At 42.8% G+C, this 19,877-nt stretch overlaps 1 protein-coding gene across 2 annotated transcripts in view; it reads left to right on the forward strand.

Moving 5' to 3' along the window:
- CIAO2B (cytosolic iron-sulfur assembly component 2B) overlaps nucleotides 1–19,877 on the forward strand; it is a 99,357-nt gene that overhangs the window by 55,694 nt on the left and 23,786 nt on the right. Inside the window, exons 4-5 of one of the 2 annotated variants that reach the window (XM_069608677.1) lie at nucleotides 3,483–3,528; nucleotides 4,043–4,114. In XM_069608677.1, coding sequence (XP_069464778.1) covers nucleotides 3,483–3,528; nucleotides 4,043–4,074 — 78 coding nt within the window. In that variant the 3' untranslated portion in view covers nucleotides 4,075–4,114. Of the gene's footprint in view, nucleotides 1–3,482; nucleotides 3,529–4,042; nucleotides 4,115–19,877 lie in introns of those variants that run through there. The other variant, XM_069608676.1, reaches the window with a different exon arrangement.

Below are 19,877 nucleotides of genomic sequence, written 5' to 3' on the forward strand. Positions count from 1 at the left end.
CTACTCTGTGGTAAGCCGCCAGTGATATCAGTATCAGACTAATCTGGCGGACATACAGGCACTAACGCCAAGGCTGTGACTATAGATGGTACTCGCGTAGTAGCAGACACTGCTGACACAAAAGTTAGGGACTCAATTATACGTATGTGCAGGGATGATGGAGTAATCCGTTCTAATTGCAGTACGGACAAGATAAAGCCAGGTCGATACTTTGGTCACGTAATACAGCAATGTATACTAATCTCGTTAAGTTCGTTTCATGAACTCACTGTGGCTTCCCAAGTATTGGTTAGCAGGTGTTCGGTAGATCAGCTTGGATGAGGAGCTAGGTGAAAGGGTTAGGTTGCTGGCATATATTAGAATTGGACAAACATGTGAATACATTCATTGGCACATTTCCAGAAGTTACTTACAAAAAAGAAACACTTTACAAAATAAACTTAGTCCAAGCTTTTTAGAGCAGTCACAAAAGAAATGTGGGTCACTAAAACTAATGGGTTTTATAAATGTGGCAAATGTATCAGTTGCTTGTTTGCAATGGGCAAAACAAACTGTACCAAACTGACAAAGTTGATTAAAACATGTATTTTGCGAACCTATTTGTGAAGTATAAGATTCAGTGTGTGTGTGTGTGTGTGACAAACACTACATAGGTAGTACTAAATGTAGACTCAAAAGACTGAATTAAGGAGCATAGTAGGAAGATCAAATTAAAGACCCACGACTACCTCTGTGTACACTGGTAAAAATAACAGAGCAATACTAATGGGAATAACCTCAAATAGGCCTAGAATTTATCCAACCACTGTAGAAAAAAGAAAACTGAGAATTAGCTCTAAGACAGAAGCCATTTGAATATATAATATGCGAGCTCAAGAGCAGGTTCAAATCATTAACATATTTCTATGACCTAATAGTACAGTGGATGTGAAGAATCTGAATAGGGTTCAAATTAAAATGCGCAGAGATAAGGAGGTTTCTAAGCGCGGACCAGGGGATTGAACTTGTGGTGCTCAGTGTCGTCTTGCTTACAAGGTAAGCATGTTGCCCCCAGAGCTATCCTCCTGAGACTGTATACGTAGTATCACTTTATCACTTTGATAAAAATAGAAAGTATTGTAATTACCGATTGTGCACCTGGCGGGTGCGTGCAGCTGAAAGATGGCCAGTATATTATACATTCTGTTTCACTAATTGATTGGTGGTAGATATACGATCTGATTAATGAGGTATTTTAATTAATGTATTCACCTATGAAGACTTTGTAAACTGTACTCATTTAATTAATCAATTCCGAAAGTCAGAAACTGATGCTTAATATATTTAGGAAACGTGTGATTGTACTATGGAAAAAAACATCTTATGAAATCGTTGCAAAGAAACATAAATTAGATCTGATTGAAGAAAAGTAAACCATAACAAATTAAGTATTAGCACATCAAATATAAACATTATTAGAACATGTAGGACGTCGCCACGCACCTATGTAAGATGACATCACGCTAAAGCATGGGGAAAATGTGCTATCATGTCATCATGCTCAATACGTTCACACTGTACAAAAACGCGGGATGGACATATTTAAGATGAGGAATGGGGGCAGGTTGCTCTTGTAACTGGGATGATGCTGAAAGGCGATGTGTAAATAAGGGACCTTTGACGGGTACTATTATGTCAAACTATTGACGGAACAGATTTTGAATTGGTGAGACAAACATTTGTAATAGTGATTGGTTTAAAAAATGGCTCCACAGCTAAAAAGCTGCAGTATTTTTGTTTATTAGAAAAAGAAAAGTACGAATATAAACTAAAGTGAGCAACTATTGGACAGAAAAGGTGGTCTTCGTCATAGATAACTGGTTGAAAGAATAACCAGTTATACATAGTATTTTAATCTTTATTTTATTTCTAATTTAAAAACAATCTTACTATAGACTTTATCTGAAACCAACATCAATGCTTCTTTTTAGCATACAAAGACCGGAAGAGAAACAATAATATTGCCTAAAAAAGGAAGAGAAAGGAAGTTGGCATTTATTTTGTATAATGCCTTAGTCTTTTAATAGTTCTCTGTTGGGGACGAAATTATATGAAGTAATGCATATTTGCACCGATTTCTCACTCTGTATACAAATGTAATTGGATAGTGGTTTATGAAAAATGTAGTTTGAATTAGGAATATGAAGAATGTGGTAGTAATGTCAAACCATAGCAACTCTTTGTATTATATGGCCTATCAAACGATAAATGTTTTAGTGAGTGTTATGTTTTCGGATGTACTGTTCATTTGTTGTTTTCTGGAACATAATAATTTTTTTTTTTTCATTCATTTTTTGGGGATAATGTGCAGAGCCTTGAAGATCTAAGGATCGAAACTCGTGTCGACAAGGGCAAGAATAAGTTGCATTAACTCCAAATTACTATTTTTATGTATTGTGGCCAATTAGAATGTAAAAATAAATCTAATAAATTGGCGCCCTTTTGTGCTCGCATTGAGGATTTCCTTCTTGAGCTTACACCTACACATCAGCAGTCTTAAAGCTCTGCTGCTGTTCAGCATGTACAAAGTGACTCGACGCAATCTTCAGTGACCCCAGTCTTTGTGGGCGCTCATTGCCCTGTGCAAAGAGGCCCCTGCCAGAACTATATATTTAGGTTGGGGCCATTTTTTATTTCTTAGTTTGGCCTCTAGAATTCGCCATCTATGGAAATTTGACATTTGGATTTATTTATAGGATTTATGAAAGACAAGCCACCTCGACTTCACAGGGCTATTTGATTAACTTTGACGGGAATGTGCTATTTCATTCAAATCAACACAGCCTTAAGTTTTCATTGGAGCAACAAGCCGGAACTACATGGCCATGAGAAATTAAGAGTGTGAGCCCTACTGTGTTCCATCCTCGGGAGGAATGGAAACTGCACAGGGTTTGATCACGTGGGGAGGGGTGGGGGAGATGTTAACAATTGGATAATTATTTGGGGTGTGCTGGTATACTATGTTATTGGGCTTAGTAGTGGAAGCGTTTACTAGGAAGTGCCATCTTAAAACAAAAACATGAAATGGGCAAATCTAGTACTGGACGGCAGTCCTTACCCAGCCTACATCCTCTGTCTGAAGCAACACTTTAATGAATGGGTTAGCAGAGCCCTTTAAGCTTCAGATCTGCTACATTGCTCGGTTTTCTGTGCTGACCTGAAGCATGCTCTTGTGCCACGCTTTGCTTGAATGACCAAAGGACCCATGTGTTTGGAGAGTTGTGCCTTTACAGGTTTCTATTCAATTTGTGATTACTATACTCTGTACAATTCTGATCCAGAGTAGCATTTCGTATTTAGCAAGTCTTATAGAATGTCTTGAGTGGTGTCATTGATGTCAATCGATGTTCATTTTATTATTCATTTTGTTGAAATTTGGTGTAGGCTTTAAAAAAGACTTTTATAGAGTCCACATCCATTTCTTTTTGCTGTATTTCCTACAGATTGATGTTCACATAACTCCGGGCACGCATGCATCAGAACACGCAGGTAAGCATGAAGAAAAGTCTTGGTCTTACTTAATTTCTTGCATCTGCTGGGTAAACTGTTTCTTCCACAGCGGCCTTCGCTTCAGTCCATGGGTGCAGCATGTTTGTGTGGTCTTTTCTCCTTATCTTTTGTTTAAACCAGATTGAGACATGATACAGGCGTAAATGTGTTTAATTCTAAATCATTTTTTATAAATCTGTTTCAGAATTACTCCTTTTTGAAATGGCACTTGTGTTCATTTGTGTTCGGTAAATTGCGAAACTCAGAACATGGAGTCTGTGTAGACACTGCACAGAATAGCAAAAAACAACCAAACCATGTCAATGACCTATAGAGGAAAGCAAACTATGCTGAAAGTCAAATTCACATTAAAAAGTGTGCACCATTAAACCATAAAGAAAAAGTAATTCATTATGATGTGCGAGATTTATTTGTATTGAGGTAACATGTTGCCTTGGGCACTCTAGTAATGTTTGCATTTACGTTTAGTTAACATTGATTTCATTTGGTGTAGTGTGGATCGGCTCTGTCGCTGACTGTGATTAGCAGACGGGTTCTTTGGAAGTGCAGGGGTGCAGTAAGCATGGTAAGTGCAGTCAGGCGATGTGGCTCTTGTCGCAGGCAGTTACTGTAGCATTCATCCAGGATGCAAGGTTGGTTCTTACAGGACCCCTTCGTCACATTCACAACCCATAGCCTAATATGGTGCCCTGATGGGAATCAAAATAAGCATGGGAACGCCATTGAAGTCTCCTACCCCCCTTCATCCTTGCTGATTGACAATAAACAAGTAACCCTTAAAGGGCAACATTAGCGGTCCATGATGAGTACATGTGTTCTATCATAGGTACAGTACACGATCAGCAGCCTCATGGAATGTAGTTATTCAAGCAGGCATACAGGAGGCAGATTGGAAGCTACGCATACAGTAGGTCAGCTGCAGACTATGGATTAGAAGTTACTAAGAAGGAGCACATATTCAAACCTAGTCTGAGATTTGGAAAGGGCAATTGTTTTACAATGGTGTTGCTTTGACTGATCAAATAAAGGGATTACTTTGTAGTGTGCCCAATTGTCTGTATTATTCTACACAAAGCAACTCTATTGTCAGTTAAACCATGAGCTGAAATTTTCTTTAAGCGCATACCCTGAGAAACCAAGCTTTCTTGGGAGCAGCCAATTTTAGAATGAGTGACTGGTCATTTTCACAGGTTAGGCACTATGAATGAGATGAAAGGCGTTTTAAGTGGTGAAGCTGGCAATTTCAGCACTTGACCATGGTTTCCCAGTTCTTGTCATAGTGGAAGGGGTAGTTATTTATGAAGTAACATAATAGTTGTGTAGACCAGTCTTGGAAAAGTACACGGATCACATCCTTGTAAAACATGTTCTACAAACGGAGAATACCAGCTTGTTTTTCTCCAAATGAATAAGTATACTAGTTCTAGAATACTAATTGATTTGAGCACAATAAAATCTCATCTGGAATTTACTACACTAAGCCACTACTATACATAATGAACGAAATTGTGTAATAGGGATTACAGCCATTGTTTGACACAGACTTGTAAATTTGTATTCTTGTTGTAAAGAACATTTGAAATCGTAGAAAAAGAATGTTTTTGTCAAATCAAACTTGACAATAGGCTTGCCAGTGGACTCATTTGGTAGTCGCTTGTTTGCTATACCTTTCACTCGAATGGCCTACATGAACATAATCTGCAGGCAATGGGATAAACAATGCCATCAGAATTTTAAGTTCAGCCTTTTTACAGAAGACAGTACAGCACTGTACAGTGAGATGATTTATCCAGGAACACATTATCTTACAGTGCCAAAACTAAGAATTGGGCCTGTTAGGCAAGTATTGTGTGCAGTACCCTTTGGGAGATACAGCAACCTTGTCCTCCTGGCAAGTCTGTACTACACAGGTTGGTAGCGTGGCTGAACAGCCAGGCTTATTTTCAGAGCAGTCAATGTGATTAGTAGGGTTGTAACAGTTTCACAGTGACAGTTATTCAAATAAACACTTACACTCATGGTTTCTTGATTAAACAATTAATTTATTTTACAGTCAGTTATATAATCCTTCTTCAGAAGGGAGCAAAAATTATAATACACTTCAAAACACGCTTTTCTATAAATCAGAAGATGCCCATTGGGGATGGCACACAGACCATTCCTACACCCTCAGGTGACTTAAATAGCTAGGACACTGTGGACATTGATCACTTGTACATTTAGAGCAATACTGAGTTTGGGTGCAAAGGGTTTGATGGGGGAATAAAACAAAGTTTAACAAATAATTAATAACTGGTAAGTACTTTTAAAACCCTCCAATGCAAAGTGAATTAACCCTTTCCTGGAGGAAAGGCAAAAACACAAAGTCGGAGGTAGAATAGTCTCTCAGGGAGTAGGACAGTCAATGTTAGTTGAACAAAGTCTATGGGAGTTTTACTTTAATTATTTGTATAGCGCAACAATGGACCCTGGGGCATAAGGGCACTGACGAAGAAGCAGGAGGACACCAAGAACAAATACTTAGGGTGCCTGAATGAAATTCTGAAGAGGGGGATTTAGGCAAACAGACAGGTTTTCAGATTTGTCTTAAATGACTTGAGCTTAAGCTGAAGCCTAAAATCGAGTGGGAGATCATTCCACGCCCTGGGAGCAGCCACTGAAAAGGCACCCTTTTCGATCGTCTTAGATCTGCGTCTAGGGATCAATAGCAAGTTAAGATTTAGATCTGAGAGCTCTGCATGCGCCCTTCTTCACAATAAGTTCCTTCAGATAGTGTGGCATGATGCCCAGGATAAACTAAAAATGTGATCATGAGGAGGCAGAAGTGGATTCTAGCCTCTAGTGGCAGCCAATGCAAGGCTCTGCTTGCCTCAGTAACGTGATCACGTCTGGAAAGGCCCATGACAACCCGCACAGCCCCATTTTGTATAACTGGAGTCTATTAGTTTCTGCTTTGCTGAGACCTGTCAAGACTACCGCAGTAATCTAATTTGGAACCCACGATGGCTCTGGCCTGAGTTTCGGCATTTGCTTGAGTTATGAGGGGACGCAAGTGAGCTAATTTGGTACTGTGAGGCGGCCAAAACCAACCTCTCTACATGGGCCTTCATGGACAGCTGAATAACCCCTAAAGATTTAACTTTCTTTAGTGGAGTGATCTTCACATAACCCAATTGGAAAACGGCATAGGCCGAGCCTAATTTTAGATAATGTAGACTTGCCTACGATCCGAAAGAGGTTCGGTCAGTAGCCAAGTGCCAGGCTATTCAAAACCATCCCGTTTTCAATAGTGGAATAGGCTTTATTCACGTTTTCTTCATCTTGATTGTGATAGCCTGACCGCGGGATGACACTGCGTGTCGTCGGCGAAGTTGGTAAACCAAATCCCTTCATGTTGCAGCAGTTCAAAAAAGGGGCCATACAAATATTGTATAGACGTGGGGGGGGGGATACTCGCTCCCTGAAGGACGCCAAATTTGATCAGAAAAGCAACAGCCGCTGTCTCGGAGCAGAGACTACTTTCTCTGTTATTGAGAAAGGAGGCAACCCATTGATGCGCAACTGGGGAGAAGGTTGCCACTTTGGAGACCAGTAAGGGATGGTCTACTAGGTCGAGATCGGCTGAGAGATCCAAGAGCATAGGCAATGAAGAGAGACTCCTATCCATACACGCGAGGAGCCTGGACTTAATAGTGCTCTCTGTAGTATGGCCTCCTCTGAATCCCGATTGTTAGCAATTCAGGATAGGAAAGAGGAATGCTGTGTTTGCGATGGGCCTATAGTTTAAAGGATAGTTCCGGGACTTTTTTTTTATTGTCCCTACGGTTCGGCCATGTGTTTTTAAGCATAAATCGGTAGATCGTAGAAAACTTTCCTATGGACCTTACCCGACTTTTCGTCCATTAACGCACTCGAAAACATCCGCCATTTTATGATAATCCTATCATTTCCCCCCATCGCCCTGGCTCACCTGCTTTTGCGGCACTAAATCAAATCCCCCGCCCCTGAAACAGACTTGATCAAAACATTCATATTCCCCGCCTCTATCCGTGACGTGACTGTGCTGCGTAGGCAAACGCGCCCAGGCGTCTTCTATGCGACTCCACACAGAACCAGGAAATCAACACAGATGAGCTCACACAACACAGCGCGCCACAATTGGGAATATGAAACTGTACTTTTAAATTAAACCGCAAGATTGTAAATTTGGTAAAGTACATTTATTGGACATCAAATGTTTTGAGAATATTCAGCGATTTGCATTTTTATTTGCTCACGTTCCAAAAAGTTCGTTTCGAGGCACACAATGTTCCTTTGCTGTACACAGGGTCTTAGATCAATGAATTTTTATTTGCTCTCGATCCAAAATATTTCGTCTTGAGGCAAGTGATGTTCGTGTGCAGTACACAGGGTGTTGGTTTACGATAAAATAAGCTCTTCGGTCGCACTGATAATCGCATGGCTGTTCCAACAACGAGGCACTAGGCCACCACAACGGTCTGTATGTTGCATCTAGCCGTTAGTACCGCGTAAGGGCATACTTGTACTTGGCGATCGTCCCACAAAATGGTCAGGGTGCTAACGTTGTTCACGCGGAGAAGCAATTGGCGATTATAGAAGCCATCCGCCGGTGTCTGGTACTCGTGACACAGACAATAATGGATGATGTATCTATTTGGAATACATAAAAAATGAAATTAGTCTCACCATCAGATCTTTATTAAAATTATTCATTTTATATATTAGGTCTGGAAATTATTTCATAGCTAGGACAGTGCAACTGGGTTTTATACGTCAAGGGGGGGGCTGTAGGATACTGAGACAGTCCCCCAGTGCAGGGGTTGACAGGGAGTGCAGGTGGAGAGTGGAAGGGCCCAGGACCGAGGTCGCAGACAGTGGACCAGTTGTAGCAGGGGAGAGGGAGAGAGAAAGCAGAAGCAAAGAGGAAGGTTTTGAGGTGCTTCCGTAAAAGGAGACGGTTCTCCCCAAGATAGTGCGCGGTACAAAACAATATGCCACATAGAACGAACAAGTACAACTTAACCCGTCTTTAAAGCTACTGTATAGTAATTAAATTGCAGTATAAACTCATCTAAAGAGTTACTTACATTATATTTGCATTTTCCATTGTGTCTGTGCGTAGGGCAGCCCCGAAATACCACTCCTTCTATGCCGACGTTATTTCTTCTAATGAACGAACATGAAATGGCTTTCGTTTCTGAAATTATATTCATTATCGTTTCTTACGTGGTCCCGGCCTGTCAAGGTCAAATAACAATAGAACCTTATACTGAGTCGTGGGCCATTCTGGCACCCGAGAAAAAATCAAAGCAGCTGACCTTCACTTTGAACGAACACACATTCCTAGTTAGCTACATTCAGTGTAAGGCCGTCTCACAGGACTTGAAATTTACACTCCATCTTTGCATTTTGTCTGCGTGCTTTGCAGCCCTACAGAACCATAAATACGGAGACATTCTATATTTTTTGAAAAATGATTTATATTACTGTTTGGTTTAATTTAATGCGCAAATGAACAAGGTTGGATAGATAAACATATTCAATGGGCCTGCGACATGAGAAGACTCGAGAGAACGGACAATCAAATTACAATCATTTAAACCGTGATGTGTATTTCTCAATGAGCTCTTCTTTAGGTGGACATGGAACAGAGGCAATGTTGGGTGGCAATGCAGTTGTCCCCTGCACAGGTTCGTTCACAACTCCATTTATGTGCCTATCTAGTACGTCAACAATAAGTCTCTCAATAAACTCATATTGCATATCCTCAAACACTGGTTTGATCACCCATTGTTTACTTCTTTTAGTGAAGGCCTTATTGTAGCGAAGCGTCCCTAAAGTTCCGGTCGTCCTACTTTGTTGACGGCCAACATTATGGTTATGTGCCAAGACCGCTAAAAGAGTCCGATTGATCATGCCCTCCATGCCAAAATGCAATCGTTTTGGCCTGTACTTTAGGCACATATTGTGGAACACCTCCAAATCTCCTGTGTGGCAGAATTCCGTGAGTCCCCTCAAAGCTTTTGTTATAGTTTTATCAAATACAATCTTTTCAATGGCTTTGTGAGTGGGTGATGAAGGAATCAACCACTTCTTCTTCCGTGCCTCCTCTGTGGACAAATGGCCATGTTCACAATTGTGGAAATGTTGGTTCGTGTTCCAGCGGTGCACGTTTGTACAGTGTAGCATTACTGACCGCCATTTTTCCAGTAGAATTTCCAACGACCCTCCACATGTTTTTGAGCTCCACCAAAGATGGTTGCTGATTGACTTGGACCACTGTGAAATACCTTGCATATCTTTTTTTTTTACCTGCAGCCGACAATTTTTTGATTGTTTTTGCAAGATGCCAAACGTCAATTTGGTGATTTATATTTTTGTACTCTTCTCTCATTGTCTTGGCAATTGAAACGTGTCTGTCCGTGGCTATCAGGTCGATCACCATTCCCCACGATTGTAGTTCTTGCAATGATGCTACAAAGCCAACTTTCTCCATGGCCACTGAGGATGTACTTTGTGACACCTGCACGACCACCGAACTCACAATTTTCTTACTTTCCATGTCCTGAAAGTGGTAGGTGCAGTACTTGGCTGAAAATCCTGGGCTGTCGCACTGTCCATCACCGGCTAGCCTGAACCGTTTGCCCGCGAATGTACTATCAATAGACATTTTTTCCATTCTCCAAGCTTCGCTAATGGCTGGAAATAGATAATCGGTTTGGTATTTGTAGAACTGAGTTTTCGCAATGAAATGGATTCCCACAAACTGAAAGAAAGACTCTAATTACTTGAACCACTAAAAAGTGCAGCCGCTGCACAAAGTAGATTGCCTGCTGGCAGTTGTCCCAGCATGGGTTGTGCAGACCATGAGAAAGGATGATATTTTGTACAGGTGGCATGTATTTTAAGGTTAGTGCCTCGAATTGCACGAGTCACATTAATCAATGGCTCCCCACATACTTCCCCACCTACCGAATGCCCACATTTCAACCGAATAATAATATCAAACAACTATCGAATACAATGAATTTGGCCTCTTTCCTTATACTGTCACTCTGCATCCCAGCTGGTTCGGCCTGTAACGTTGAGGACATGTCACTCACATGAAAGGTAGAATCTCTATCGTCTTCCGCTATGTTCAGTGATATTGAAGGTGTTTCATTGTAGTCCACTTCATTCTCTTCCATTGCAACAACTGTTCCTTCTCCGGCAATGGGTGAATAGGACAATTTCTTCAACTTTCTCGCGGTCATAGTTTTTGCGGGTGTGGATTCTGTGAATTTATCTCCGACTGCATCCGAACTACCAGGAGGACATTCACTATCAATGGCTGGTGGTGGTATAGCTCCGTTGTCAATCACTTCATATTCTTCCCATTGGCACGATGCATCTCCAGTCTCAAGTCCCTGCCAAAAGGTTTGACAAGCAACATCTCTCGTTCGCTTCACTGTCTGTGTAGATCTAGTTCGTACACCCACTCGCAACTAGAGGACAGATTGGAAAAGGGATGTTCAGTTTAAACACAACTTACAGTATTGAACTATTAACAGTGAAAAACAACATAATATAGTGACCAGGACACTAACCTTCTTTTGCTTTCTTTTCTTTGAAACTTTCTTGCCTCGAACTTCAACATCAGGACGCTGTTGCTCCGACTCGTGTGTGCATGTCTCCACTTCCTCTTGCGCTGCAACGACTATATTTTCATGATAAGCACATCCATCACGCACTGACGCTCCATCGACTCCCTGAAACATAGAACTTTCATTAGTATGTATAATAATATCGAAAACACAATGTACTTGGGGACCAATACCCACGTACATCTCAATAGCAAAACACGAATGAACGCTTTGTGTAGAACATTCAAACGACAATTATTCACACATTGTTGATCTAGTTAGATGGAACTGTCAAGATCCATACCTCGGGCTCCTCATAGACTTCCATTGATGATATTATTGAAGATGATGCTTCAGTGACTCCCTGAAACACAGTAATTGCATTAGTATGGTTTTCTATTTTGATAAAAAGAACAGAAACTTTGTGCAGGCGTGAACGGCTCATCTAAATAGACCTGCACAAATGATCAGTTGTCTAAAATAAATAATGGATATGTAAATGTGATTCGATTTGCTTGATCGTTGGAAGTGTCACCACCCAGAGATCTGCATCAACTACTAGGGGTGATGTTCTTGTAGAAGAAGCTCCGTCATCTCCCTGAAACATAGTACTTGCGTTAATAAAGAAGGAAGTATAGCGGATGTAATCACGTCATATGATTTCGCTTGATCGAACTGTCAGTATCCATACCTCGAAATGCATAAGAACATCAAGGGACGATGTAACTGCGGTGCACACTTCTGCAAGCTGTTGCGCCGACCCGTAACTGCATGCTCCCCCTTCTTCTTGGACTAATGCTCCATCGACTCCCTGAAACATAGGACTTTCATTAGTAATGAACACAATATTGAAAAAAGAAGACACATAGGAGGGCGACGGAACTGTCCTGAAACGTACCTCGAGCATCTGAGTGACATCAACGGTAGTCGTCAATACGTTGGACTCCTCAGCATCTCCCTGAAAGACAGTACTTGCATTATTTTGGATAACAATAATTATAACTGAAAACAAAGACTAGAGGACGAGTACAAGGGTGTACCATTAGGTAAAATAATTACACGATAAATTAAAACTATTGATTTACATGCCTAAAACAAGTCCGTGGCAGAATAGCCAAGTAAGATTACCCGATAGGCGCTTGAAGTGGCTGATGACTGCAATAACGACACGGATGGAGAATCTTCCGCCTTCATATTGAGTGGATACATAAATGGGGAAATTATTGTTAGCTAATGCTACACACTACCGCAAGGCCGAGAGATAAATACGTAAACTTGACTCACCAGTGGAGGGATGTGGACGAATAGAGTGGGAATAGCGGTTGAGAGCAATTTTCGCTTCGCTCGCGGTGTGTTCTTCTTTATTAGCAATGATGTGGAGTACATGTCAGAGGTAAAGTGCCTGCTGCAGATGCGGTATCGATCACCCCTCTTGTCCGCAAAGACTTCTAGGACTCTACTTTCAAGCTCAGACGGTGGATATCCGCAATATCGGACCCATTCTCTTATCTGATCTATTGTCTTAGGGAAAACATGCATTATAGTACCTTCAGATATATTATGGGTCTTCGAAGGGCAATCGCCAATGGAACAGGCAGGCATTGTGGAAAGTTCTGAAAAGTAAAGATCAACAATTCTTTATGAATACCAATGTAAACTCAGAACATGTGACTAGTTCCTTGCATGTACTGTCTTGAACGAAAAGAAATTGGACGCAAAATGATTATGGTACATGGCCTTACCTTGACGAACAAATCGTTAGATGCAGGGATCAGAGTAGTTTCTTGTCGTAGAACAGGGAGCAGTTCACAGGTTGCAAACTGAGGAGTTTCCTCGAAGTGGTCACGGAAGTTCACAGAGACGAAGAGCAGATAGCCAGCACCTTCACGGGTTGACTAGCAAAGCGCAAAGAAGTGCTCATTAGAAATATGAAGTGGGTTATAAAGAATTCGAAACAGGGGTGTGTTTGTGAATGAATGACGTGTATAAGTCGTGGCATTATGCGGTTTGCAGGGGGCCGTCCAGCGTGAGGGGGGATGCTTGGCAGGAGACACGGGGTCTGGAGGTAGACATGGGAACAACCACCCATGCTCTATAGACCACTTTGAAGTGTACATGGTCTTTGGCACCTCTTGGCCTTTATCGCTCCGACAGCTCCACTTGCCAGCGCAAGAACCCCGGTGCGAACTGCCTTTGATAGGGCGGGGGGGGTGTGGATTAGGGCGGTGGTCGTGCAGACAAGACTCGTTTGCCGCAGGGCCTCACCAAGGAGAGGCCATCTAACTGCATGTAAGAGGCTGGCTGCAGGATCTAGAACATGGAAGGCAGGGGGGTGAGTTTATAAATACCTCACCCTCCCAGGAGAATATATGGGTGCAGTTCACCCTGGAGACCCTGGATGCCTAGGCAGTTAGTCAGCAGCAGGCTGGCCTGTGGTGGCAAGGCGGCACGGGCCAGAGGTGGTCATCTCTGTACCCGGTGCCCAAAAGGATGATTTATTATGATCAACCATATTGATTATTTACCTATAACCATGTTTTGTATCAATAAAATCCAACGGCCTTCCTTTTATTGCCAACGCTTGAACAAAGTGGTGTGGTAAGTATTTTTGGGGGAGGAGGCAAGGCCGGGAGGCTTGATGCCAACCCGCAAAATAACATATGTATGTCTGCTGCATATGGGTTCAACGGTTATGTGGATTGAAGGTGGGCGGCCAGCGTGAGGGAGGATGCTTGCCGGAGACATGTGGTGTGACAAGACAAGGCACAGGAAGACTATTCAATGGAGACACACTAGATTCATTTAAAAAATCAAAACAACCATTGTTAAAATATATGTTGGGTTTTATTTTAGATCTTAATTTCAATTGAACATAAATAATAAACATTACACATTGTAAAGTTGCGGTTGCAGCACATCCAGGGAAAATCCGCGGTATTGTCCACTGTCGCTGGGGAAATGTTGTCTAATGGCAAGTACCGCACAGGCAGGTATTACTCTCCGAGCCTCCCGTGAAGCCACCAAGTGAAGCAACGATAGGCCACCAGCCTGTACCACCTGTGAAAATGAAAGATGCAAACTGTATTAAAATGACAAAACTTTCTTATCACTGTCGATTCAGGTAAACAAATGTCATTCTGCTTTGAAAAAAATTCTATCTAGAAAATGCACAATATGGAACCAATTTACATGCATTCGAATGATATGTAGATGTAATTTTATATGTGGGAGACGACCATGACATAGTAGTGGCATCACTGACATCACAACCAGAGTATACTTACTCGTTACTCGGATTACGCGGACGAACAGTGCCGCAAAGTTCGTGCATAAGCACCATCATCCTCAACACGGTCCGTGAGAGGCAGGCTTCCCTGAACTCTGGCAGCTCGGTGATGCATTGCGGCCTTGGCTCGCCTTCCGAAATGTAGGCCAGGCATCCCGAGTTTTCTCGGCAGCAGCAGTTCTCCTCCTCAGTTGGCATTAGCTCGCACCGATTGCACGTGCACCAGGTGGAGACGCCGTCCATGCGACATGGTCCAGGCTCTTCATCCGTTGACTGGTCCTCCCAACTGCCGCCCGAATCCCCATCGTTTTCGCGTGCTTGCCTTTCCAGTAGTTCATCCTCGGTGTACTCGGGCTCGTACATATACGGCATTATTGTAGCCATTGTGTGGTAAAGAAAGTAAAATAATTTATAGCGGTGGTACTGGTATCTGTTCACACGGGCTACAATCAACGAAGGTAGCTGACCAGAGCACAGAAACGAGTCACAGAATACTCAAAGTAACACAGAGAGAGGAATGGATTCGAAAATCTGCTGCTGTGTGTTGTGAAACGGTGTGTTTATACTTATTGAGGAAAGAGGCGTCCTGCCATTTCCATGGCGACACTTCATTAGCTGAGGCGCAGCGATTGTTGACACGAAACGGGAAATGGGCGGTACGCGTCTGCTGAGGTCAGGCTCAGGGGCGGGGGATTTGATTTAGTGCCGCAAAAGCAGGTGAGCCAGGGTGATTGGGGGGGGGGGGGGAATGATAGGATTATCATAAAATGGCGGATGTTTTCGAGTGCGTTAATGGACGAAAAGTCGGGTAAGGTCCATAGGAAAGTTTTCTACGATCTACCGATTTATGCTTAAAAACACATGGCCGAACCGTAGGAACAATAAAAAAAAAAGTCCCGGAACTATCCTTTAAGGGATATCCCATAGAAAGACCCAGTTTTTCCAATCGGGGGGGGGGGGGGGGGAAGAGGAGTCACCCCTGATTGTTTTAGATATTCCAGCACAAGACCCTCCTCAAGCGAGGTGTTAGCAAATTTGCAGATTGCTACAAGCAGGGTCGGTGGAAAAGTTTTTATGATGACTGCTGAACAAGGGTCCCCTTTGCAACTCGTGGTTTTAAGGTGAACCACTACCTCTGCCAGTTCCTCCTTGGAGATCCGGGAGAAGTTTGATAAAGGAATGGAGGAGCATCTTTTAAAACCCTCAAAGCTCCTCTTACTCGCATCAGAAGAGGCGGCATCTTTCTTTATAGATATATCATCCTTGATGCCCTGTAATTTCTTGACCATAGCATCCTGGATGCTCTGGCACCATGCTGTGTCTTTTCCAACTGATCCAATATAAGTAGACAAAGACACTTGCTCTTTGATAATTTTAAAAAGTTCCTTGACCTCAGACTTCGCATTAACAATCCTGTCATTGAAGACCTTTTTTTTTTTTTTTTGCATCTAATATAGCAGATTTGTATGTTCTGGTGGTGCTTTTTTGTGTGCCGCGAGATGGCCCGGAGTGGGATTACCTTTCCAGGCGTAAAACAGTTTTTGCATAATAAATTACAGCTCTTGAAGAGCTGGAGAGAACCAGGGTTTATTTTTAACCACCGACCTAGCATTCCTACGTTTCTCTGGAGCCAAGGTATTTGTGATGATTTCCAGATTGGATATTAAGGCTTTTGACATCTCGGCCAGAGAACATAGAGTGAGAAATTGATATTGGAACTCCGCAGCGGGGTGATTCTGGCCTGCGTGAATAGCCTGGAGTTTCTGCCTACAGAGCAAGGCATGACTTTGTTTCTGACTTTAACAGGGGAATTCTGCCAGAATGGAAAAGTATAGAAATGCATGGTCGGACCAAGGACAGGGCACTACGTGAAGGTCTTTCGTTACCACATTGATGGCAGAAACCCAATCCATTGTGTGCCCAAGACACTGTGTGGGAAACCCATTTCTTTGATCCAGGCCTAAATTCGCCAGGGCTGTCTCCATATATATTCCCCTCTGGTCATCCTTATGGCCTAAGGAAGATCTGAAGATCTTCTTTGCAGGCGAGTAAAAGTCTTAGACAATGTTTTTAGAAAACAGTGTAGAAATAACATTCACTTAAAGGGCCACAAGCTGCGAGGCTTGTGAGGTACAAAGCTACAAGCAACTCTGCCAGTGCAACCAAGACAAGTCTCTGAGAACAAGCAAGGCTACACAACAAGTCCTCTTAGGTTTACAGTACCTTTGGTTAGAAGAAATGGGTCCAGCAGGCTTATTTTCCTGTGTGGCTCTGCAGATCCTGTTGTTCCTGTGCCTCAGTCGTGGGGACAATAGGGAGGACTTCTGGGGACACAATGGGAAGGTCGTTGGCAGCAAAGGTCAAACTTCAATTCAGCAGCACTTTGCGGTTTCACCGCCTCGCGTCTCAACAAATAGCACCCGCGGACTCTCGGATACTACTCTAGACTTTCCTCACATCTGAGGTCCAGCACTCTGTTGTGGCTCAGACTTGGTCAGTCCTGCTTCAATGGAGTCTGGAGGGTCTTCCTGATACTCGGCTCCGAACTTAAGAGCGATGCACTCGATCTGGTGTTCCTCTCCCTGGCACTTTGATTCCAGCAGCGGAAGCACAGCCAGCTCCAAGAGGATGTCCAGACAAGTTCACTTGGGGGTTGATTGGTCCCGCCGACCCAAGGGGAGAAGTCGTCCTTGCAAGGCTTCTCTAGCCAAGGCGAATTCGGAGCTTTAGCAGGGCTTCACCGGGCAAACCAACTGTCCAGGAGTTGCAGCAGGCGTCTCTTCCAAGTTCTTCTTCGGATTCCTTCATCCAGTGGTCGTCTCTGCCTCTCTAGCCAAAAAGCCTCGCCTTTTATGCAGGTTTCTCCCATTCATTCCAGCCTAGCTGTCGATCAAACATCAGGGTGGCTGTCCTCCATGGATGGCGCTCCAGTCAATCACCCTTGGGTGCATTCCTGTAACCAGGAAGACTATGCACCGGGAGTTTCGGGCACCTCCCTCACTTCCTGCCCCTGCCAGACACGCTGAAGCCAGAGGCGGGCTTCACTCATGAATCCTGCCAAAGACAAAACGAACAGAGGGACCAAACCTGATTTGCCAGGCAGAGTAAATCTCAAGAAGGACCTTTCCAGCAAAACATGGCGAAAAAAGACTGGGGCCGTTTTGACAAAATGGGCACCCATGGGTGCCTTACTGCAACTGCAAACGCAGCCCGCGATAAAAACACACAATGGTAGTAAAAAGTAAACCACTGCCACCAGCCATTAATTGTAGAAATGTGTACCATAACAATGTTAATGAGAACCTAGACAAAGTAACCGCTCCAGCACCCTTTGGTAAAATGGCGTGTGCTGGGTCTAGAAAGTTACAAAATGTAAGTAAAGTCCATTTCACTTCACTGCTCTTGGAAACAGTAGTTTTACTAATAGAAAATATTTAACTCTTTGTGAAATCTAAGACTTCCCTGTGTCACTGCATTGAAGGTGCTTGGTCACAATGTAAAGATGATGCCTATGGAGTTTGTCAGACTCCATTCAAAAGAAAGAGTCCAAATCGCAGAAAAATACATGAGTAGGGGGAAAAAGGTCTCAATCTCCAGGTTAGAAATTAAGTCCTCAAGTCCTGCAAAAAGAGCTGGGGGTCCCTAAAGTAGAAGGGAATTGGCACATTTCTGAGAATTCTCCATGAGCCACCTAATCACCTCTCCTGATTAGTGAATGCTATGTGCTCTTACCGCCTATTTTAAAATGTATATTTTCTGGTTTGGAGAGATCTGCACCATGCTGCTGCGATGTTAGTTTTTATAGCGAACTCTGTCTGGTGCCAGCACATTTCTTTTGTAGTAGTACTGTGCATTGCTAGGATTTGGTACTGTGATCTGGCCAAAGAACACATGGCCAAGTGCTTAACACAATGAGCGATCTTCTGAACCATCATGGTAAACACATTTAGGAATTTGAATTTAAACTTTGGTTATTACACACAATGAATATGTTCTCTGAACCAAGGTGAGAGCGCCACACGTGCCCAGAGCTTCTGCAACACACTAGAACATTTTATGTGTTATTTGTTTTGTAAATAATGTGCATGGGCTTATTTCCATCAGGCAGCCGGTTGGGGGCCTAGGACATTGCCCCTTTTGCCCCCCAGCTCCGACTGTCCCCTGAAGTTGTCTCTGAATTCTTTCTCTGACTTTGGCACTGCAGGGTAGATTGAACAGACTGAGGCCATGAATCGAGCCGCTTGAGTCTATAGCTAAGGGACAAGGTTGGGGTTTTTGGGAAGCAAGCAGAAAGGTAATTTATGTTTTGTTTTGTATACAAAGGGTAGACCGAGGCCAGCCAGGATATAAAGAGGGGCTCCTCAATCGAGTGTTCTTTTGTCCCTGCATCCCATGGTAAACTTTCTCTTGTTGTGGAGTCTTGTCCTGGGCAGGTGGCGGAGTCTGCTTTTAGGGTTAGGCTAGGAGCCATTGCAGTGTCATGGGTTCTGTGTGTCAAGGAATCGCCCATTGTATTTTGTGCCTGATCTTTGGTAGATTGTGTATAATTTGACAGTTCAAAAGTTCCTGATTATGTGGTGAGGGACCAGCTTCTGTAGGTAACTTGGACCATTCTCCGGTGGCCACGTTCAGACTCTAGAGGATTTTTAATGTGATACAAAACAGACAGTTTTAATGCAAGTTGTGTGTTTGCATTATTTTCGTATACAATATTTTTATCATATATATACTCTGCCTGATTTTTCACAATCTGCTGCAGCCATGACCACCTTTATTATTATACTTTGTATTATTTTTAGAAGACAGATGAGTTGTAGAACACATGCATACAGTTTACTGACAAGCATAAAAAACGATATTGCTTCTACCAAGGCAAGAAACCAGCAATTTTGATTGGCCATAAAGCATGGTGGGTAATTGGTAAAAGCAAAAAAATATTCTTGCCGTCGTAAATTTCCAGGTGATTCGGCCGGGTTTCTTCAAATGCTTCCTACCTTACTACCATGTCGGTCATATCCTTCAAAAGATATTTTCTCAATCGTTCTTAATTTTTGTAAAATATTTATGCTTTCCAATGCCCTGGCCGCACACATTCCAGGGAGCATAATTTTCTTAATCCAGTTTCTCAGGGCCGGGGACGTTTACATTGGTTGGTAATCTGTTTAATGCAATGACTATAGGCCGGGGCCTGCAACCTTAGGCTCTTTGACTTCTCAGCCCTATTCCGTATAGCCAATGGTGAAGTATCATGAGAGTTGTAGCCCATCACCTCTGGAGAGCCACACGTTGCAGAGACATGCTGATGGTTATGCACAGTCACCATTTGGATGCATTTAAACATGTAGTGGCACCACATTTAAAGTGCACTAGCATCTGTGTTCTTGGTTAAAATTTAACCC

This window comes from Ambystoma mexicanum, chromosome 4q (genome assembly GCF_040938575.1).
Source record: "Ambystoma mexicanum isolate Mex_15411 chromosome 4q, UKY_AmexF1_1, whole genome shotgun sequence".
NCBI classification, from domain to species: domain Eukaryota; kingdom Metazoa; phylum Chordata; class Amphibia; order Caudata; family Ambystomatidae; genus Ambystoma; species Ambystoma mexicanum.